This window comes from Pipra filicauda, unplaced genomic scaffold, assembly GCF_003945595.2.
Source record: "Pipra filicauda isolate LSUMZ 115617 unplaced genomic scaffold, ASM394559v2 scaffold89_size2521313_pilon, whole genome shotgun sequence".
Lineage (NCBI taxonomy): Eukaryota > Metazoa > Chordata > Aves > Passeriformes > Pipridae > Pipra > Pipra filicauda.
The window spans coordinates 1124980-1148162 of NW_024105086.1; the positions used below are offsets into that span (position 1 = coordinate 1124980).

The 23183-nt window shown below is 50.0% G+C and overlaps 2 protein-coding genes across 2 annotated transcripts; both read left to right on the forward strand.

The window, feature by feature from the left end:
* The first annotated feature begins 2358 nt into the window (after positions 1-2358).
* LOC114001990 (interleukin-5-like) lies at positions 2359-5300 on the forward strand. The gene is made up of 4 exons (XM_027747625.2): positions 2359-2484; positions 2648-2680; positions 4738-4872; positions 5208-5300. Exons 1-4 carry the CDS (start codon positions 2359-2361, stop codon positions 5298-5300), a joined length of 387 nt encoding a protein of 128 aa, XP_027603426.1.
* Positions 5301-13510: 8210 nt separating this feature from the next.
* Positions 13511-20145, forward strand: IRF1 (interferon regulatory factor 1). Its single transcript, XM_027747700.2, has 10 exons — positions 13511-13672; positions 14808-14899; positions 15666-15765; positions 15965-16141; positions 16469-16518; positions 16643-16778; positions 16935-17060; positions 17654-17697; positions 18499-18634; positions 19096-20145. The coding sequence occupies exons 2-10, from the start codon at positions 14813-14815 to the stop codon at positions 19185-19187; spliced, it is 948 nt and encodes a 315-aa protein (XP_027603501.1). The 5' UTR covers positions 13511-13672; positions 14808-14812; the 3' UTR covers positions 19188-20145.
* Positions 20146-23183: the final 3038 nt, after the last annotated feature.

Sequence of the window (23183 nt, forward strand, 5' to 3'; positions counted from 1 at the left end):
TTTTTTTTACATCATCCTTCAGCTTCTTAACCCTGCATTCAAGTGAAAAACAAAACCCCAAAGCATCTGAACGTGGGACTATGGTTTGTGTAGGGGCACTGAGCCAGCTTAGAGAGAAAAACAGGCACTAGAGCAGTCCTGTTATCTGAGGCAGAAGAGGGGGAAAAAGTGAAGGGGAAAAGCAAAAATCCCTAGATTTAAAAGTGCAGTGATTTTGGAATATGTCACAAGAGGAGAGAGTGGTAAAACGGTGGAGAAGGACCAGTCTTGTCCCTTTGGAGCTGGGCAAAACCCTGCTGAAAGACCAGCTCACGCTGCTGCTACACATCACAAAAATTCCTGTGAACTCTTGGGAATCGGGAATTACCTCCTGCAAAGTTTAACAAGGGAAAAGAAATACAGTTCATATGAAGTTCTGGGACAGTGATAAGATTCTGCAGAAGTGGTCACGAATGCCAAGTGCATTTTTCAAAAAGGCCTGAGACAAAATCTGTTGGCAGTTGTGCTGGCCAGGAATGGAATTGGAGACAGATGTGCTCTCTGTGCTGAGGGGCCCCAGGACAGGGAGACCTGAGGTGGGGGGACATGGCAGTGGCCTTGGCCCCACAGGCAATCCCTCTCACCGTGATATGGAATAAGCCAACTGTCAGCCAAGGAAAAGGTGAAAAAAGTGGGATTTTCCAACCAACCTTGAGTCAAAACTGAGTTGCTCACAGAGATCTCTAATGGTGGGGTTGAACCTCAGCCTGGCTGGCAGGTATAGTCCAGGTTCCAGCCAAGGGGAAGAGGAGGCTTTGCCTGAAAAATTAGTGTGAGTTTGAGGGAGATCAAAAGAAACAAGTGTAAAACACCAAAACCACAGTGAACCAAGAGCAGGGCTTAATATTTTCAGTTGTATGGCTTGTATGCACTGGTGTGGAGTCCATGGAATGGTTTGAGTTGGAAGAGACCTGAAAGACCATCTAGTTCCAGCCCCCTGCCATGGCAGGGACACCTTCCACTAGCCCAGGTTGCTCCAAGCCCCGTCCAACCTGGCCTTGGACAATTCCAGGGATGAGGCAGCCACAGCTTTTCCTGATAATCTGTGCCAGTGTTTTACCTCCTCACTGTAAAGAACTTCTTCCTTATTACTTGTCACATTCCTACAAGGACACAATCCCCAGAGCTGTGTGATGAGAAAGTTCTACAGATAAGCACAAAGTGTGGGAAAAAGCCCACTCTTGTTCCAGATGACACACAGATGCAGTGAAGAGGGCAGCAGCCAGCTCACAGATTAGCTTGAGCTAAGCCACATAACCACTGGTGACTTTTGACTTCCCCAATTCAAAGTATTGAGATATTGAGGCACTTACTGGTAAGTGCTGTGGCATCAGGCCCCACGAGCGGAGCCGCCAGATCTGCCCCTGCCCAGCAGGCACGGAGCTGGACTCCAGCCACCCCGGCCACTGCCCTCATTTCTGTGAAATAAACCCATCCTTTTTTAAAGGAAATAAAAAAGGAGTTTTTCCAGCTTCCAGGAAAGTGAGAAGCACAAGCCACTGGCTGATTTGGCCAGGTAACACACCACAGTGCCCACCCTCACAAACCTGGTGGGCTCCCCCCTCACCAGCTCCTGGCCAGAGAGTGGGGCAGTAAGGGGACCACTGTCCTGACCCAAAATCAACTCTGTGGCACCAGCTGTGCCCATGGGGTCACGGCTGACTCGCTCAGGACACCCTGCATCCCTCCTTTCCCACCCAAAAGGGGCCACTTTGCTGTGCCCATCCCTGGGGCACCCTGTCGCTGCAGGGCAGTGGCTTCTCCTGCTGCAAATTAATTAACTCTCACAGCATGCCTACATTTTGCCAAAATTTTGCCACAGGTATTGCACAAATGCTGTAACTTTCCCTTTCTATGCAGTGAGCCACATATTTTCCATGGGAGTTTGTTGGGGTTTTTTTCTCATACCAGTCTCTTCCTATTGTTTCTCAGCCAGCCCCATGCTGCGGCCAAAGAAGCTGTGATTTCCAGAGAAGAGCTGTAGCAACTGCTACAGGAGGTGGCAAGTGCCTGGTCATGCTTTGGGTCATTCTATGCTTTCCTGATTTTCAAGCTGAAAAACCGGATATTTATAGATTTCTTTCCATGGAAATGCTGATTGGGTAAGGAGGTTGTCCCAAGGTTAGACACCAAATTTACTGGAACCTCTCTCTTCCAGAAAGCCTCAACAAATGGCTTTTTTTTTTTTGTTTTGTTTTTTTATTCAATCAGTTTCCCAAATCAACCTGAAGTGCTATTTCCTTGTAGAGACCATAAAATGGTAGAGGACTGGTGGACTGGTCCAGAGCTACTTAGAGGTTCTCTGAGCACATCAAGAGGATGAAAACCCATCTCTACCTTCTCTTGCTGGCTGCAGGCATCTCTGCTGCTTCCCAGATGAGCAGCATGGCTGAATTACTGACACTTCTACAGCAAATGTGGGAGGTAATGGCAAAGGACATTCAGGTAAATTCAATTTTCATTTTTCTAATCTAAAATTTGATATACTGAATTCTCTTGTTCTTGAATATTTAACTTCCTTTGAAAGTCAAAAAATCTATGTAATATTATATTTTTATCAGTGTTAATGAAAATATTTGAAAGGCTGAATTAATATGTTATTTTTCAGAATCTGAGGATCGAAACTCCAGATAATATAAATGTAAGTAAAAGTATTCTTAAATAAAATTAACATTTTCATAAATTTCCTCATTGTAAATTGAGGTAGTTTTTAAATTGTTATCTTCTAAAATGTTCTATTCGTATTTAAGAGTAAATTATTACTTTAAGTGTAGCTATTATAAGATATAAAATGATATTGTAAGATATAAAATGTAGTTAGATATAAAACATTATTAAAAACAAGCAAATGTTGAGTCAAAAAAGTTGCTGTAATATAAAAGGACAGCAACTATTCTTGTTGTATGTTTTTGTAAATCTCCTGCAGAACACACCCACGGAGGGATTTTCTGAACCAGCTTTTGAATGAAAGAGCTAAAAAGGAAAGAGAAAACTTGTTCTCGCGTCTTGCTTGTGTGTCTGCAAAAATCCTCCTTTTTAGCCTACTTCACTTAGTCTGCTTCTAGAAAGGGCTTTTTAAACCCTTACTCCCAGGAAGGGGATTAAGTTACCTGGTCTTGTCTGAAGGATGGTGTCAGTGTGCCCTGAACAGGACACCAGACAGGGTGCCCAGGAACAAGGTCTGTCCTAAAGATCAAACTCCCCCTGGTGGATCTGCCATCTTCTTCTACACCTCCAGGAAATGTCTCCTGTCCCCTCTCAGGTTTTCTTTCTGAGATGACTTTAAGCAACTCCCTGGTCATGCGCACGCCGTTAATGAGGCTTTTTTCTCTGCTGTGCATCAATGGGATTCTTGGTTTCCCCAGATCACAGCCCAGCACAGAACTCTTCAGCTCATAGCGTGGCCAGATGGCTGCTGGTAGGAGTGCAATCTGAGTCATGAATTTGTTGAAGGAGCAGGATAGTTCCCATTTGTGCCCTAAGCTAGTACAGGAGGACGGGAGTGTCTTGGTGTCAAATCCAGCCCATTCCTTGCAAATCAGATGCAAAGTTCCTAGCTCTGTCACTTCTCTCTGGATCCTGTCTGGACAAGCTCTCTTCCCAGGCTGGGACTTGGGCTGGCTTTTTAACTCTGAGATTTTGACCCCAAATCAGCAGTGCCCAGTGCTGGCAGCTCATTTATCCCTTTCCCTGATGAGGTCCCTGGAGGTGCCCACTGTGCCAGTGCCCAGCTTCCCTCTGGGGAGATGAGCTGCTTCCCTCTCTCCAGTGCTTTGGAGCCAGAGGTGACAGAGAATTCCTCGAGGTCTGAGTTTGCTGTTCAGCAGCAGCAGAAGTGGCTTCCCAGGCGAGGCTGTGGGAGGAATGATCTTACTCACCCCGCAGCACCAGGAGTGACTAACGGGACCACGCGTTGGTCGTGGGCGTCACAGGCACCTTCAGCAGCTGCTGCATTTCCTCTGATCCTCGATGATTAGTTTTTTCTCCCTTTTTCATCACTTTCTCCTCCTGTGACACCTCAGTCTGTTCCTGCCACTGATGGTCGTGTCCTCTCCTTTTTCCTTCCTTGTGAGTTTAGCTGAGCTCTTCCTGAGCAGCCCCGCACTGGCCAGTGTGACCATCATCACTCTTTGCTCGGCTTCCATCCACGTCCCTCCTCCCTCTTTGGAGGCCTTGTCCAGACCACAAAGCCTCAGAGACCAAAGCCAGCTCCCACTTTGTGGCAGAGGACCAGCGTGGCCACACCTGGGATGGGACACAGGCTGGGAAGTGTGAGGGTGGCTTTGTCCCCATCTCTCCTGGCAGGCAGGTGCCAGCTGCTGCACAGTTTGTGTTTGCAGCACCTTCGGGTTCATTTATTTGCTTTCTCTTGTGTTTGAGAGGCACGAGCAGATGTGAGAAATCAAACTGGCTTTCAGATGGCTGCAGAAGAGGAAGGACTGAGGCGTTAGACAGTGAGATGGTTCATCTGGACATTACAAAACACACAGCAGCAGATACTTTGCCAGGTTTCTGCCTCCAGAGTAAAGTATGCACATCAGATAAATACACACACTTGCAAACTCGAGCCCAAAAGTCAGTAAGAACCAATTTGTCACCCAGGCAGTTGGGCATCTCCCCCAATGATTTTTAATAAACTTATTGCAGCTCATGGTTACTCATTCTTGTGCCTCAGTTTTGCTAATTCTTTCGTCTTAGGATGTGAATTGTATCAGCACAATCTTTGAAGGAACGGAACAGCTGAAAACTAATCCAGCTATGAAAAAATTCAGTGCTTTTTTCCAAAATTTTGAAAGACTGAAGCAATTTCTCACTCCCAGCCTGGCAAAAGAGGTAGGAATTTATTCACTGTCTGCCAGAGATCCCACAGCAGAGATGTTACAAAATGTGATCTATAATTCATAGACGAGCCTTTATGTCTACAAAAGAGAGTAATTTTTGTACTGGCTTGTTTTTAATACATGGAAGAATAAATCCTGGCATTATTTCATGTTTATGCCCTTCCCTTGTTCTAGTCTCCCACTTGCTCCACCTCTAAATTAAGGATTCATATGTGTGATCAGCAAATTTAAGGAAAATCGTATCATTCATAAAATGATTTTGAGATGAACAAGCTCTAAATAATGATTAAATATTAATCAATTTCATTTTCTTGATTGATTTTTCAGGGGAAATGTGATACAGAAAGAAGGAATGCAACGATATTTATAAACAAGCTGATGACATTCATCCGAAAAGCATTAAAACCCACAAGAGCATAGAGTCAGAAGTTTCTAAAATTGCTGAAAATTTATGAGCACTAAAATGTTTACTTATTAAAGAAGTGCTCCACCTTTGTGTTAAAATCTGGGGTTTTTAAAGTTAATGGATAGGAGTGTTTAGAGCGATATGACTTTATTTCTATGGTGTCAACTAAATTATATTACATTTTATAGATATATGTATCTTGAAGAAAATATTTATTCTGTATCTTTACTAGTTTTAATAAAGAGAATAAATGTTTGTCTCTGGCTTTCCCCTTCCCCTCAAATTTCTTCCAAACTATTCCCACACTTCAGCAAATCTAGTTATTGTAAAATCTCTCACAGTCAGGGCAATTGGATCCTTCAGGTGACTGTGCAAGTGTATTGCTGGAAGCTATTTCTAATGATTCATGAATTAAAAACCCAAGAGCTCAGTAAGGTGCCCCCCCTGCCCGTGGCAGAGCTGAGCTTGCACGTTTCCTCTAGCTCCCTGGATGACTGCATTTCTTGCTATAAATATCCCAGCACAAATTAATTCTTAAAAAAAAAAAAAAAAGTTTCAAATGTAAGAGAAAGAAATGAGAACCAAATTGAGAAGAGATTTTCGGTCAGAGAGAGAGGCAGGTTCCTCCAGTGTCCCTTTAATCACAGAAAAAGCTTCTTGAAAAACTTACCAGTTTTGACACGTTGAAAAAAGAAGCTGAGCAGCCAAGCAAGGCACTTGTGGTCAGTCACAGTGATGCCAAGGGTTTGATTTAATGTGTTCCAGATTCCTGGGTCAGACAGGTCCTGATACAACATGCCAGTCCCTGCTCCTTCTTTGGGGGCATCCCTGGGGACCCCGGCTGGAGCACAGCTGAGAATCCTGTGACACCAGAATCACATCAATACTGATTTTCCCAGTGTTTTCTAGCATTATCCAAATTTTATTAAGGAAAAATACAGCTTTTCATCCCAGCTCCGTAAGATGAGGGGAGCAAGCACAGTTGCTGGTGAAACAAGGATTAATCAGCAAAATTATTATTTGTGAGTTATTGGTGCAGACGTTGATCCATCAGACGCTTTGCTGTTCCCAAAGCAGAGCAGTCTCCGCACAGGAGCAGGAGGAGGCGGCGGGCGGCAGGTGGCAACAGGGGACCGCAAACGCTGGATGCACAGCCCTGCCCGGAGAGCTCTGGGGAGGGGAAAATCCCAGGCAGGGCTTTCCTTGGTGTGCGGAGCTCCTCCGACTCCAGAGCCCGTTTTCCCGTGATTCCGACCCCCGGGCTGAGCCCAAGCCCCATCCGTGCTCGGCCATCCCCGTCCCCGGTGCCAGCCCCGCGCTCGGCATTCCCCGGAGAGGGATGTGCCGGAGGAAGGTCCGTGCCTGGGGAACAGGCGGACACCAGCGGAGCGGGACAGCCCTGGGGGCAGCCGCACGGGAGTTGCATCCAGGCCAGCGCTCCCGGGAAACTTCCCGGCTCAGGTTTCCCTGGATTCGCGGTGGGCGCTTCCGAGGGGCCAAAGGGAAGAGAAAGGGAAGGGAAAGGGCCGGGCCCTGGGAAACACGGGGATAGCGAGGAGAAACGAGTGTGCAAAGACTGCTCAGGGAGTGAGGGAACTGCCCACGAGAGAGGAGACGAACCACGCGCCGTCCGTGCGCGAGTCAGCAGGACGAGCTCAGGGCCCCCAAAAAAGGAACTTTGGACTCGCAAGGGACTGGGAGCTCTGGCTGGGTCAGACCTGCCCTCCGACCCACCTGGATCCTGCTTCAGGAGGGAACTGCTCCAGCTGTACTTCAGTATTCACTACGAGTTTATATGAAAAGCTCAAAAGAACCATCCTTTCTAGCATGCCCAGGAAAATAAAAAATCATATATGTAATATAAATATATGTTTGACGATGTATAATTATATTTTGCATGTAATATATAATATATATAGTATATGCTAATTTTGTAGGGAGTTCTAGACAATATATATTTATATAATATATATTATTAATGACATACGTATTACATAATTTATATATAATATTGTATATAATTTTTCTATTTTACATATATCTATATGGTTTAGGTTGGATATTAGGAAGAATTTCTTTACAGAGAGGGCGATCAGCCATTGGAATGGACTGCCCAGGGAAGTGGTGGATTCTCCGTCCCTGGAGGTGTTTAAGGACAGACTGGATGTGGCATCAGTGCCATGGGCTGGGAACCACGGCGGGGTTGGATCAAGGGTTGGACTTGATGATCTCGGAGGTCCCTTCCAACCCAGCTGATTCTATATCACCTTTTCTAGCACGCCCAGGGAAAACATCATGTCCTTAACATAAAACACCCCCCTAACTTTAATTAACCTTTAATACCTCCCTTTTACAGTTTAATTGACCCGGTGAGCATTATTAGTCACCCCAGACAGCAGCTGTGCTCCCCTCGAGTCCCTCCCGGGTGGGCAGCGCATCGCGCCGGGGTCGGAGCCCCCTCGGGGGTCACGGCAGGAGCATCCCCCGGTGCCGCGGGGGGGATTTCCCGGCGGGGCCGTTGGAATTCCCGGCCATTCCTGCCCCTGACTCAGGGCCCGGCCGGGCTTCCCCGGCCCCCCGGGCCGCGCCCTCCCGCGGCAGAGAGCGGCACTGCCGATTCCGGGAAGCGGCTCCGGCGCCGCCGCTCCCGCGGGAAACCGAAACTGGGCGGCGGGAAGGGGGGATGGGGAGGATCGGGGCACATCGGCCCGCGAGACGCAGAAATAAAGGAAGAGAAGCGCACAAACAACGGCCACCCGAAAATTAAGGGGAGGGAACAAAAAGGGCTCAAAGAAAAAGAGCTCAAAGAAAAGAAGAGGGGCAAAAGAAACGGAGGCGACGAAAATGGGGGGAGAAAAGGGGGAGGACTTAAAGGGAGGACACCAAAAAAAAGGGGGTCACAAAAAAGGGAAGGAGTCACAAAAAAAAAGAGGGGGGGACACATATACAAAAAAAAATGAGGGGGGCACACAGCAAAAAAAAATGGGAGGGGGACACAAAAAGTAAAGGGGGGGAGGGCAGGAAACCTCTGCTCTGAGATTTCAGCCACAGCTGGTGAGTCAGTGGGACATCAGGAGATGTTAAAAAATAATAATAAAAAAATAAAATCTGTGCTTCTTTTGGAAGAAATCACACCCACCGAGCAGGGGAAGGTGACAAGTTTGAACAAGGAATCATGTGGGACAGCTGGTCCCTGCAAGGTGTTCCCTCCCCAGGGTCCCCCCACTCCTTGGTGGGGAGAAGGATGTGACAGGTCCTTCCCTTGCTGTAGATCCACCCTGTCCCTCAGCAGAGGGGCAGCTGAACTGTGATGGGCCCCCAGCCTCCAGCCCGATGTGTCACTTGGTTTTTCCTTTTATTTTTTCCTTTTTTTTTTTTTTTGAGGGGGGCAAACAGCACTTACAGCATCCCCTTTGAGAGCATCCAAAGAAACTCCCCAGGGGACCAGCACCCAGCCCAGCCCAGGGTCCCATCCTGCTGCACACCCGCAGAGTCTGTTCCAGCAGGGGACAAGCCACCTTCCCAGTGTCCTGCCTGCTCTCAACACCTCCAGGATCCTCGTGGCACAAATGTGACCGGTCCTGGAGCTTCTCAGTGTCTGTCAGAGCTTCCTTTTTGGCAGCCTCTTTGCACGAGGATGGGACAGAGTATTTCAAACAAAGCAGGGGTTATGGACGTCCTTCCCGAGGCAGAGCAGAGGTGAAACACCCTCAGATCACTGATCACTGCAGCCTCCACACCCAGGGGACTTTTCCTGGAGAGCTACTGTGAGTTCCCAGGATCTCCCTGCCTCGTGCTCACAGACACCCCGGGCTGCTGGAGGGCAGTGGCAGGGCAGGCAGTGGCAGGGCAGGCAGGGGCTGGGCGCAGGCAGGGTGGCCCCCATGAGCCCCCAGCCCCAGCTGACCCCTGCCTGCCCCTGCAGAGGGCTGGAGACACAGCACCACACTGCCCCAGGCACTGGCCTGGCCTGCCCTTCCCACAGCTGGCAAGTTTGGCACATTTTCTGAGCAGGCCAGGATGGAGCAAACCCTCCAAGGCAGGAGCCAGACAAGAGGCACAGCCAGCCTTGCCCACCACGTGTGCTGCTGGTCTCCCTGGCTCTGCAGATGGCTGGCTGGGCAGGTCCATTCCCACCTTCACACAGATACCACAAGGGCAAAAGAAACCCCAACCAACTGTAAGACACAACTTACTCTTTTTCTGCTGATCTCAGCCCCAGCTGCACAGGTGGGACTCCAGCAATGTAAAATAAATGGACTCCCCTTTCAGCCTCAGGGGGGCTCCTGGCCAGGATGGCACAACCACAGGACACTCCAACTCAGCTCTGCCCCACTGTGCCCTGGCCTTTTCAGGGAGGCTCAGGCTGCTGCAGGGCTGCACCCTCATTAGCAAACTCATCACAGCTGCCAGGTGCCTGCAGCTCACAGGACTTCCCTCAGCAAATCCTTCATGACAGCTCTGTGTCCTCCTGCAAGGTGGAGAGGAAATTAAGGAGTAGGGAAAGTCCAAAGACACGAGTCAGGTTCTTGGAATTTCCTTCATTCCCACCAAAACAAGCCCAGAATCTCATTTGGGTTTAGTTTAAAACTTCACCGCTCCATCAGTAGGGAGAACTGAAATGATTTTAGGTGTTGAGATAGGTCTTTCCAATTCCAGGAAACTGTAAATGGCCCATCCCAGGATATCTTTATTGTAGCCTGCAGATCAGAGCACTCGCTGGCATTACATCATGCCTGGGCAGAGTTTCAACATTTCTGACATTCATTCTCCTGCATGTGCTTCAACCAAACTTCCTTTCTGTAAAAGAGGCATTTATAAGAAATGGAAACAGCTTGCAGAGAGCCCTGCACCTCATGGCTGCTGACCCAGGACCAGCAGTTTGGTTGTCAGCCGTGGTGCTTTTGAAGGCTGATGCTCCATCTCTGCTCCTGAAAAGTCCATTGTGCATTAACCCCTCACTGCCTGGAGAGCCCGTGGGAGGGACAGGCACTGCCTGCCCCTGATGGCCCCTGGCACCAAACGGTGGCAGTGCTGGGTGCTCCATAGTGGGGAGTTGTGACAATCCCCAGGGGCCCCAGATGGCTCCACAGCCATTTTTTATGTCCCAGTTACTGCTCCAAAAAGAAAGGTTTGTTCCTGAGTTTGATGGGGAAAGGCAAGGAAGGCAGGTGGGAGAGAGAATGCGAAAGGATTGGCATTAGAGCAGGTTTCTCTTAAAGAAGGTAGAAAGGAGGAACAAACCCCTGCAGACTGGGATATGGAAGGGCTGCTGAGGGCTGGTGGGCATGGGAAGGTCCTGATGCAGAGATGGAAGGAAGCAGCCAGGGCCACGAGGAAGCAGATAAGAGGCTCGCTCTCTCACCATGTTCCCACTCTTCCCCTCCACAACCCCCTGCTCCATCCTGTGGTTATTCACTCCTCCCACCCAAATAGTGCCTGGGCATGCAGACCTGAGGCTCTGCTGCCTCCTGGGACTCACTGGCAGGTCACCAGAGGCAGCTTTCTGTGGCAGCCCCTGTCCCCATCTCCTCATCTCCCCATTGTCAGACACAGATTCCCCACTGTGGACCTTCTCCCCTGGTTGGATTCAGAGTCATGGGAAGGGAACATCTTCAAAGCAAAGACTGCCATCAGCACTTGGTGTAATGCTCAAGACCTTTCCCCCGCTACATCTTACAGATGCAGCACCTGAGGCTTCCCTGGATGCGAACATGGCTCTGGAGTCTGTCCCCACCATTGCATCCACATTTGCTCTGGAGTGTGTTGGTTTTCTGCCCTTCAACCCCAGCTCCTCAAAAAGTGCTTCTGGATGTTTGGACCTCATGGCTTTGTCCTGTGGGCTGGGGTTGCCCATCTCACACGGGGTTGCACACAGGGATCCATATTAACCATCATTCCTTTCATACAGCACAGGATCAGAGCCACCCTGAGCTGCTTAACCAAGAGTGATGATGCCAGGGAACAAAGATCTGAGTTAGAGCCTCTATTCCCGATCCATAACCCTCCCTCCCTGGAGGCCATGCCAGGACTTCTATGGCTGATGCCAACCAGGTCATGTTTTTTTGCATTACTTAAATTACAGTCTTCCTAGGAACTCCTTATCTCAGGGCACTGCTGGATGAGATCGAGTTTGTTATACAACAAACACCACTTGCTCGAGGATTAGCTGGGGATTGCATTTTGTTTTAAACAAAAATATTATTAAATATTTCTTCTGCAGTAGGAAAAGAATTCTAGACTTGGGATCTCCCTGGATGAGGTAAAAGTGATAAAATATGTCAGTGACCTGCTCCTCTGTGGATAAACTGGGTGGAGCAGAAGGGCTTTATGGCCACCCATTTACTGACTCCCTGAGGTGTGCAGATAATTCCTTCTTCTTGCTTTTATATGTGACAAATGTAAGTGCATATTCTTGCTGCATTAAGTTGCTGAAAGGGCGGTTAGTGCAGAGATATGAACGAGAGGAAGGACTCAGCTTAAAAAGGAGGAGGCTTTGTAAGTGTGGGGTTAGGGAACCTGACACACAATAACATCGGGGAGACAGACACAAGTTGTTATTTCCTTGTTTCAGCTGAGAGAGAGCAAAAAGCAAACATAAGGCATCCCAGGCTGGGCAGGTCCTGCTCCATGGAAACCTGCTGTGCAGATATAGGACAGGACACAGATATAAAGGTCAATTAAGTTTCACTGAGTAGGATCTGTCTGGGTTGAAAACCCAAGGAAAGAAGAGGAGATTTAGGGCTGGGGCTGTTAACCTTCCTTTGTGCATTTTTATTGTAGGTCTATTTATTTGGTGCCTGAAGTCAATTCCTGGGGAAGATACAGACTAAAAACAGCCAATAAGGGTCCCAACAGTACTGAAGTCATGTATCAGAAGTTACTGCTCAAAATTCAGTCACTTAAGGTGTGTTTGATACATTTGTATGCAGACCTTGGCCCATCAGACCAGGAAGCCCAGAATTCATTTTTCCTAAAGCTGGGGGAGGGGTGAAAGCAAACCATGGGAGGTTGGATCAAAAGCAATCAGCATAATCTTTTTTGTCAATATTTAGGTTGTATAAGAGGTGGTGTGACTATTTTTGCAGATGACATTTACATTGAAACCTCAAATATCTTCCGTCTTCCCTTTTCCAGTCCACTTTCATGTTACCTCCTGTTACTTTATATCTAGTATCTCTCCTACTTTGCTTACTTATTTAATTTACCTCATATATCTTTACCTATGGTGAAAGCTCATTGGTGAATGGTGCCTCCCACAGCACAAAGACCCAACTGGAGGATCCTAATTACATAAGATAAATGTGTCCAGCAGACAAAAACCCATTAGTTTAAAGAAAGCATGGGACACCTACCAGGTGTTTCTCTGCTCTTAAAACCAAGTTTGGGCTTTTCTTTCATCGTTATGTTAAAAAAAGAGAAAATTTGCCAGAGCAGGCAGGCAGTGTGCTGGTGTCACAGTCCATGCCACCATTTCCCTTCCCCAGGCTTCACCCAAGCAGTTTTTAAGAAGAGACTGGATGGCTCTTAGTGCCATGGTCTAGTTGACAGGTTGGTGTCAACTAGGTTGGTGCTCCGTGAGGGGCAGGCAGGACGCTCTGAGGACGGGCAGGCAGGATGCTCCGGGGCCCCGCGGGCTCCCTGTGAGGAGGGGCCGGTGCCCCCATCCCATCCCATCCCATCCCATCCCATCCCATCCCATCCCATCCCATCCCATCCCATCCCATCCCATCCCATCCCGTGCCGGGCCGGGCGGGGCCGGGCCGGGCCGCGCCCCCCCCGCTCCGCTGGCGCTGCAACGCCGTGATTTCCCCGAAGTGACGCGCCCGCCGCAGCCAATGGGCGGCGCGTCCGCCCCCCGCGCGCGCGCTGATTGGCCGGGCCGCGGCCGGGCCCGGGCGCGGGGAATCCCGGCGGCGCCGCGTTATACCCGGGGCGGGGAGCGCACGGAGCGCAGAGCACAGCGGGCACCGCACACAGCGGCACCGCACCGAGCGCAGAGCACACCGGGCACCGCACCGAGCGGCACCGCACGGAGCGCAGAGCACAGCGGGCACCGCACCGAGCGGCACCGCACCGAGCGGCACCGCACACAGCATCCAGCGGCACCGCACACAGCACCGAGCGGCACCGCACCGAGCACCCAGCGGGACCGCACCGAGCACCGAGCGGCACCGCACACAGCGGCACGGGTCAGCACACAGCGGCACCGCACACAGCGGCACGGCACCGAGCGGCACGGCACCGAGCGGCACGGACCGGCACGGGTCAGCACACAGCGGCACCGAGCGGAGCGGCACGGGTCAGCACGCAGCGGCACTGCACAGAGCGGCACTGCACCGCTCAGCCCCGCGCGGCTCGGCTCTGCCCGGCACACTGCAGTGAGGTGGGTCGCGCTGCGTCCCCTCCCATCGCTCACCCCCGCTTTGCCCACCGGGGCTCCGGGAGAAGGCGCCCCGCGGGCTCCGCGCGAGTGGCCCCGGGGCCACGGCTCGACTCGACTCTGCTCGGCAAGAGGCGGCAGAGCCTTGGTCGTGAGGAGTTTTGGAGGCGGAGCGGGCGCGTCGCGTCGGCAGCCGTCGGGGGGGCAGCGGGCATCCCTCCTGCGGGCACCGGGCACCGCTCCTACGGGCAGCGGCCGCGGCGCAGCGCACAAGGCCCAGGAAGGGACCCTCCGACCCGGGCTGTCACCCCGCACACCGGGCCGGGCACGTCCCTGCACAGCTGTCGCTCCGCGGGCTCGGCTGGAGGTTCCACTCCGCCGAGGAGCCCGAGCCGCCCTCCCCCGGGGCTGCCCCGGCAGATCCTCGCTCGGAACGGGCACTCTCCGGGACCTCCTCCCGCCCCGCGCCGAGCGCGTTGCTGGTGAAAGTTGGAAATGCGTTGTTTGGGCAATCTTGGGCTGTTTGTCTTGGAAAACCACCGCAAACAGGAAATTATTTGTGCAGAGGAAGGGCCGGGGTGGCCGCGCCGGCGGGGCCGGTCCCTGCGGCGGCAGCGCGGGCGCCGCTCCTCGGGACGTGTCGCGGTGGAATTGGGGGTCCCCGCCGGCAGAAGGGCCGCTGCGTCCAACCTCGCGCAACTTAATCAAAGACTCAGAAAAAGAGGGTTGTGCAGTGGCTGCTCTGGGGATCCCGCACCGGTCCCCGCGGGGGCATACCCGCACCCACTGGCGGTGCCGGCCGTGGGCTCCCTCCCAGAGCCGGGGGTCGGGGCTGGGCTCCCCCCCGCCGCCCTGTCCCACGCAGGGCTCCCCACGCAGCAAGGGCTGAACACTCACCGCTGCCATCAGCCTCTTTGCCGAGCTCCAAACACGAGCCGCGTTTTGGGGCTGAGCAGGCAGAGCAGGAAGCACTTCCCTCCTGGAGCAGGTGGGAGGCACTGAAGGAGTTAAGACTGCAAAAGTAGTGCTCGTTGGTGGCGTTGGTGATGCTGAGGGCACGGAGGGTACAGGAGGGGTGACACTGCACAGTGGTTAAAACAGTGCAGAGGGTTTGGCTGACCCGTTATTTCTTTCACAGCCAACATGCCAGTGTCAAGAATGCGCATGAGGCCCTGGTTGGAAATGCAGATTGATTCCAATCAAATACCAGGACTGATATGGATTAACAAGGTGAGACTGGTTTGTACTATTATCATCATTATTAGTATTACTTGTTCTTAAATGACAGTAACCACGGGTCAAGATCATAAGGATCATAAAGGAAAAAACAGGGAGAAAACTTGCCAGCATTATGTTTAAAAACCAACTGTTTTTGTTTGCAGAAAAGGTAGCTCTGTTTGGTACACAGTGGAGTAGCTCCATTTTTTTTTTCTGGGAAAATTCCCAGGAGGGGAATGATAAATTACAATGAAAACAGTTTGAACACGGTGGAGTACCAAGAAATCTCCAAGATATCTTTTAACTCCTGTTGCCCACTTAACTGTCCCAATTAAGCAGCTGCTGTTACACTCCAGTTGTTCCCCGTTTTAAGATTTGGGCTGAAAGAAACTCCGTATTTTTTGATTCCTTCAGGACCTTATGGACAACCTAAAAAAGGGATTCTCTGCCAAAGTGCACCTAGAAAATATGCTGATATTTATGACATACTTATAGATTGGTTGCAATGTATTGAAATGATTCTGGGATAAAATTGATAATACTGTTTACCTCTACTGCACTGTACCACATTTTTTTCCCAGTTTCAGAAATCATAAAAAACCTTTAATACCATGAACAGAATAGATGGAACAATGGATATTTAATTAAAATATAGATATTTAATTAAAATATATAACATTTCTGAGCTGGTTCTGAGAACTCTTTGATTAAATCCATCATTCCAAACTGGCGTATGATGTTTCTTTTTTAAGTCAAATCTCTACTGGTTTAATTTCAGGATAAGAGGATATTTCAGATCCCATGGAAACATGCAGCTAAGCACGGCTGGGACATGGAGAAGGATGCCTGCCTTTTCCGGAGCTGGGCCATTCACACAGGTGTGTGCTGCCTTTACATTCCCATCGGTCACAGGAATATCTCAAACAAGGCATTTTTTGCCTTGGCTTACACCTTACACCAGCAGTTACAGTAACTACTGGTATGTAGGTCAGAAAATAAAAATTTTGCTTTTTTTTGGGGGGTGGGAAGAAGTGGCACTGCAAAGTCTTAAAGGCATACCCTGTCTCTTATTTATAGGAAGATATAAAGAAGGTGAGAAAGATCCTGATCCAAAAACCTGGAAGGCAAACTTCCGCTGTGCCATGAATTCCCTGCCTGACATCGAAGAAGTGAAGGATAAAAGCATCAACAAAGGCTCCAGTGCTGTCAGGGTTTACAGGATGCTGCCACCCTTGACAAAGCATCAGAAGAAAGGTAAACCCTTGGCAGTCCAGCTGAGGTTGTGCTGCTTAAATAACACTTAAATGTCCTGCTCTGTGCAGGCAGGGGGTGACAGACCTGTTGGTAGCACTGGTAATTCTGGGGTTACTCACTGGTTATTGCCATTGGGAACAGCTTGTACAAGTGGTTCACTTTATCCCAAATTCTTTAAACGTGCCTGGAGGCCTCATCAGGAGGCAGTGGGGACTGGCTGCTGCTGGCAGTAGCCATGCTTGCTGAGCAGCTCTCGGGGCTGCAAGAGCTCACACTCGCCTAAAATGTGCAGCTCTTTCTCACATTTGTCTTATTTTTATTTCCCAGAAAGGAAGTCAAAGTCTTCAAGAGAAGTCAGAAACAGGAGCAAGAGAAAGGTATGTGTCTGTAGAGGCAGCTGAAGAAGCTAGAGGTTTTGGTGGTTTTCTTGCTTAACTTTTTTCATATGGGAACTTGCCTGTTCTTAGACAAGCCTTTCACGCCGTGCCCTTGTTTCTGTAGTTCTGTGAAGAGGAGAGGCTGGAGGAGTCAGCAGAAAGGTTCCCCAACACCCCCCTGCCAGATGACCACAGCGGCTACACCATGCACGAGTACACAGGGCAGGAAGTGGAGATGGAGAGCACGTCCATGACCTTGGGTGAGATACTGCTCTCAGCTCGGGGCAGAGTGGAAAATGCCGCTTGTGCTGAACTCAGAGCTGGGTCCTGGGGTGGCTGTGCCATCAGACAGGCGGGAGGGAAGCAGAGGGGGTTGTCCCTGTCCCATGAGTGCCAACCCCTGGTGTGTCCCACAGACCTGTCCTCCTGCGAGGTGAGTGGCTCCCTGCCCGACTGGAGGCCGGCCCTGGACGTGCCCATGGCTGACAGCACCAACGACCTCTACCAGCTCCAGGTGTCCCCCCTGGCCTCGTCCTCCGAAGGTGGGCATTGCTTTTTTCCTACCCCAATCTTTCATTGGTCTGCAGGAGGCAGAGGGATGAAGGAGTACCCAAGGCAGCAGGAGAAATCAGTTGTTTTGCAGAAAAACCAACCTCCACCTGATAGATTTGGGTATTTGGAGTTACCAAGCTGGCCGGGGCGCAGAGGGGAAGAGCTGCCACCTGCTCATGGCTGAAAGGCTCTGAAATGCCACTGCTCCAGCAGTGACAGTGGAGGCAGCCCTGCTTCCCAGTGGGGAAAAAGTGATTAACATGCATAGATCAGAGTGGTTTCTCCCCTGGGGTGCAAATCATCTTCCTCCTATCACCTTCCATGCCAAGTGGGCTCTGCTCTGTTGAGTCCTGGGCAGGTGTCAGAGCTGGTGTCAGAGAGTCCCAACATACAGTTGTTAAAGAGCATCAGAGATGAAGGGCTGTGAGGAGTCTGGGATGGGAGGAGTTAAGGGCAGTGGTGGTGTGTGACAAGAGAATATGAAGCAGGTTCTGTGGTGAAGAAGCAGAAATATGAGGGCTTAAAGTTGACATCTATGTCTGTTTTCTTCTCTTTTTTTTTTTTTAATGTGCTTACAAAACAGTCACAGATGAAGATGAAGAGGAAATAAACCCAGATATTTTTAAGGTAAGACCAGCCCTTCTGGCCAGAATAAAATGGTCCAAAGTTGGTGTTTGCACCAAGAGAGGAAGGCAAGCAGGTGCCACATGAGCTGAACATACACTTATTTAATGAGGAAGCCTGAACGATTAAATATAAAAAGAAGGCTGCTTTGCAAATGTGAACTGGAGAGGACACACCCACTGAAATATTTACCCTTCATGTAAAAGCCAGAGGAAGTTACTGAGAAGTTCATAGAATCATAGAATCACAGAATTGTTAAGGCTGGAAAAGACCTCTAAGATGATCAAGTCCAACTGCCAACCCAGCAGCACCACCATGTTCATTAAACCCTGTCCTCAAGTGCCATATCCAGAGGTTTTTTTGAACACTTCCAGGAATGGACAGTCTGTTACAATGCTTGAAAATCCTTTCCACGAAAAAATTTTTCCTAAAATCCAATTTAAACTTCCCTTGGTGCAACTTGAGGCTGATTCCTTGCCTCAGATTGATGTATCAGGGTCTGCAAAGGGCCTCCAGACTTTTCTGTTTTGGCCTTCCCTCCACCTCTGATATGTTTGGCCCTTAATCTGCATTTCCAGACGTGTCACACTCATCCCACTGATACGATGGAATCGGGTGCTCCAGCCCTCCCTTTTACATTAACTATTTTTTTTTAAGCTGGGAGTAAAGCGAGTTTTACATAACTTAGCACAAGAAGATAGAAGTTGATCTTGTTGCTTACCTGTCATCTGATCGAGGGCAAGGAATCAGACATTGCACCCGTGGCAGGAAGGAGTTTTTAACCATCTACTTCTTCTCTTCCAGCTGCTTGTACCAGCCCAAGACTGGCACAACACCAGCATTGGTGGGAAGGGCTTTCTCACCAACGAGTCGGGCACCCAGACCATGTGCAGCACCTACAGCTACAAGGAGCAGGACGGGGAGATCGACACCACCTCAGGTACAGAGTCCAGGGAGCACCCACAGTCGAGGCCAAGGGATGACACAGATGAGGGTTCCCAGGCAAGGCACTGATCAGGAGGCAGCGAAGGAAACGGAGGAATTCACACGTCCTCGTGTCCTGAGATTTCCAAGCAGTCTGTTGGAAGGCTGTGAGGAACTGGGTGATAAAAAGGAAAAGTCAAAAACACCTCCAGTAAGAGTGTCCTACAGACTTCAGGGTTATACATGCATAAGTTAGGTCAACTTTCAAGAACCTCTTGCAATACAACTGAAGAATTCAATCTAGCAACAGCTTAAATGGGCCAGTTTAGTAGTGTTTGGTATATTTTAGCAAAATAATAGTCTAAGGTATTTGCTCACATCTGAGAAATCTTTCAGTTTTTTTTTTTATATATATCTATGCACTATTTTGCTTTTGCTGCACTGATTCAGTGCCCATTCTTGGTTTATTTTGTCTAGGAGAGGCAGATTTCAGGTTCCTTGACCAGAAAAGCAGCCTAGACTTCTCCTGGCTGGATACAGTGAGGCCTGTCATTCACTGTGGCTTGTAAACCCCTGGATCCTCCCACCACAAACTGCTCCTGGATAGAAACTTTGACAAGACTGGAGAGAATGGAAGAAACATCTTGTTACTGACCGATGAAAGTAGCTTTTTGATTCCGTTTTAGCTTTGGGTCTGGAAGGGTTCCCATGAACAGCTCCATTATCAATCCACGGAACCCTCTCTCACCAGCAGGACTCTGGCACTGGGGAGGCACCTGGTCCCTGCAGAGGGGAGGCTTCTGCTGGCAGGTGTCAGTGTGCCATGAGCCCAGCCTGGTGGGTCCCACAGGCCTGGGGAGCAGGTCACCACCCTCCCCACGTGGGATGTGACGAGCACTTTACCCACAGAGTGCCTGGGGGAGACACTGCAGACAAGTCTCTTACCTGTTAGTTTTGGTTGCTGCTTTACCTGTGCAACACTGGTGACACTGAGCAAAATGACTCTCATTACACTTAGTCAGGAAAATTGCACTAATGGGCCCTCTCTTCTTTGATTTACTCCATCATATAGTATATCTTTCAGATCTTTCAAACTGTGTACATAGTTTAGACAATAAAATGTGAAAATTCAGTTTAGGTTTTGCTTCCAGCTAGTCTGTTCCCCAAGTGCACTCCCGGGGTGCCCTCTGCTGTAGCCATGCCCCATCCATTTCCATGGAAGAGTTGAAGAGCTGCTGCACGAAACAATTTTGCACTGAGAAGGGCAGAGCTCTTTGCTTTTATCATGCCTTCCCTAGATCCCTCCTGGCACTCTCCAGGGATCCCTCCAGCACAGCACCCAAGCCATAACATCCTACAGCCCCCCTGGAGCAGCCTGTGCAGGGAAGTGCTGGATGGATGAGGCTCTGGTTTGTGTGTAATACACGGGAACCAAATCACTAAGCTGTAACAGACTATTTTCTTGTACATTTTATTTTTGTATATAAAGTGTTGTATATTTGTTTTAATAAAATGTTTTATATATGACATGTTTACTTTTTCTCATGGGAGAGCTCTGAGGATGCTTCCAGCTTCCTTGAAAATACCCAAACAGATGTGCAGAGACAGTTGGAGGGGTTTTTTCATGACTCATGAAAGCACAAGGAATTTAGTTTGCTCCTGTTTTCTGCCCCCCACCCCTCTTTCCCAAGGGCAGTCGGTGGGTGGGATCCTTCTTGTCAGGAAAGGGAAACCGAGGTGCTGTGCATGTGGGGGGTGGTTGGTTTGTATTTGCCATCATCTGCAAGTCAGAGCAAGGTAACAGGCTACAGCAAAAATCACCTTATACAGCAAGTCCCTGCTATGGACAACCCCTGTCAGCATTGCCATCAGCTCTGGGGCTGAGATCAGCAGTGAAGCTCTCGTTAAACACCTCAGGTTTGCCTAAAAAAGAAAGCACTCTTTTTTCCCCTGAATATGCCCTTCCTCTGCCCTACTGCAGGCTGGAAAGGTCTGATGTTATTGCATCATGTGGGGTGGGAGGTGAGAGACAAGCCAGGCTGAAGGGACATGTGAGAGCACAGCCCCTGCCACCGCCTGGAAAACCCCGGGATGGCCTTTGGGGAATAACTTCATTTTCTGAGCCAGGGCCGAGGAGAATATCAGGCTGTGGGAGAGGAAGACCCAGCCCAAGGGGCTGGAACAAAGCAGACATTTCCTACAGCCTTTGGCACAGGCTCTGCTGACCTGACCTGCGGGCAGGGCTGGGGGATGGAGGGAAGGGGAATTCAGTGCCATAGCAGGCAGGTGGGGGTGGGTCTCAGATCCAGCACAGCACAGTGGAGGGGAGGCTGGGCACGGGCCCTGTGTCCTGTTAGACACTAACCCGAGGCAGCCTGGGGAAGGCAGGCACAGGAGGCACCTCCCCAGTGCCCCGGGGCAGAGCAGCTCCCTGTGAGCTCCCCCGGGCTCTGCGGGGCTGGCAGCCCCCAGGGTGGCCACTGTGCTGTCCCCCCACAGCTGTCACACTCCCTGGCAGGGTATCTGGCCTGAAAGTCCACATCCTGGGAGGGATCTGTCCAGCTGGGAAGCCCCCGAGCACCAGGGTTGCCTTGGATCACATCCACCCAAAATCCTGCAGATCTAGAGCAGGAATGTTCCATGCTCAAGCAAAGAAATCACCCACCAGGTTTTCAGCCTTCCTGTATTTAAAGGGAGCTTACAAGAAAAACAGAGAGCGACCTTTTACTTGAGCAGACAGTGACAGGACAGGGGAGTATGGCTGCAAACTGACAGAGGACAGGTTCAGATTAGATATTGGGAAGAAATTCTGGACTGTGGAGGGTCATGAGGCCCTGGCCCAGGTTGCTCAGAGAAGCTGTGGCTGCCCCTGGATCCCTGGAAGTGTCCAAGGCCAGGTTGGACGGGGCTTGGAGCAACCTGGGCTAGTGGAAGGTGTCCCTGCCCATGGCAGGGGTGGGAATGAAATGAGCTTTAACATCCCTTCCAACTCAAACCTTCCTGTGGTTCTATGATGATTCCATGATCAGATTTGTGCCCTGATCAGCTGCAGCAGCAACTACTACCAGGGAAAGAACATGGAACTGCAGGACCTGGAGCCACTTCTGCTCCCAACACAGGACACCAGCTCAGCATCACTGACACAACCAGAGGAAACTGTTTTTTTTTAAGAGCCCCTGCAAGTTTGTCACACATGGGGGGAGGGGACAGGAGAAGGGAAACTTTCTGTGATGCAAACACTGCTAAAAATAAGGTAGAGATTAATTCACCCATTCATGCATTAAAAGCTGCAAGCTTCTCACAAATATGCTCAGACACAAAAACACCAGCACAGTTCACAGACAAAAGGTTAGACCAAGATCTGAGAACAGAAGAAAGCAGCAGGTAATGCCTCACACCCAAGGACCACAGACATGCTCCAAGACTGTTTCACCAGGGTGTTGGAGATGCTTTCCCCTGTCACCTGCCAAGGTACCTGTGTGACCGACTGCACGTGGGGTATTTTGCCAGTGAAAAGTGGTGAAGTCTCATGACAAAATTTGGCAGTTCTTCAGCCATTGAAGCAACTGGATGGATAAATTCACTCCCAAGTATTTTGTTAACAGTTTTGTTGGTTTGAACTCTTTGGGAGAGGAAGAAAGAGCAGAGTGGTGCTTTCCAGCTCAGGAGAGGGGTGACCTGGGGGCTGCTGTGCTGAGTCAATGCCTGACTGGCTCCTCCATCACCTCCAGGGACAGACTAAAGAAACTTTGTACACAGAGGAGCATCATCAGCTCCTCAGGATAAACTCCCTGCACAGGCTATGCAACAGAAACAGTTTTAAAACCCTGATATTAAATTTTTCTGAACTTGCCTATATTAATTAAACTTTTCATAAACCCAGTAAACTTGTGTTGGAATAAAAGTTGTTTTCATCTGGAATATGCACACAGCTACATTCAGCTGGGAAATATTCACATCACAGGAGGGCAGGTCCCTGGGGAGAGCTCAGCCCTGCCAAGCCCAGATAGAGCAGTGAAAAGAAGGTTTCTATGGGCAGGGCTCGGAGGGCAGGCAGCTCACCCTGGTGCTATGAACCATGCACGACAGAGAGAAAGACCTGTAGCCAACGCAGACTGTAAGTTGTTGTGAAATAGAGATCACTTCTCTGTGGTGGAGAACAAAAAGGAGTCGTTGTACAGTCAGTGGTCATTTGGGAAAGGAGCAGAGCTCCTGCTGCAGGTTTGGGAGGCTGCTCGAGCACAGGCTTTCCATCACCTACACCACCCTTACACCATCCCTGGCTGCAGCTTACCTGTGAGCCTTGGAACCATTCAAAGCCAGATTCAACATCCCCCTTATTTATTTATAGAGCCTTAGAATGTCAGCAGGACAAAACCTCCTTAAAATAACACCAGTCTCAGAAACAGTCCAACATCCTGTGCCCAGGAAGGCCCTGCAGCACCCCAGGCACAGACCTTGCCCTGCATCGAGGGCACAGAAGACAGAAGCCCCTGGTTCATGCCTACAGAGACTGTCAGTGCTGCAGAGGCAGGATATCACACAGCTGGTGACTGCAGCTTTTC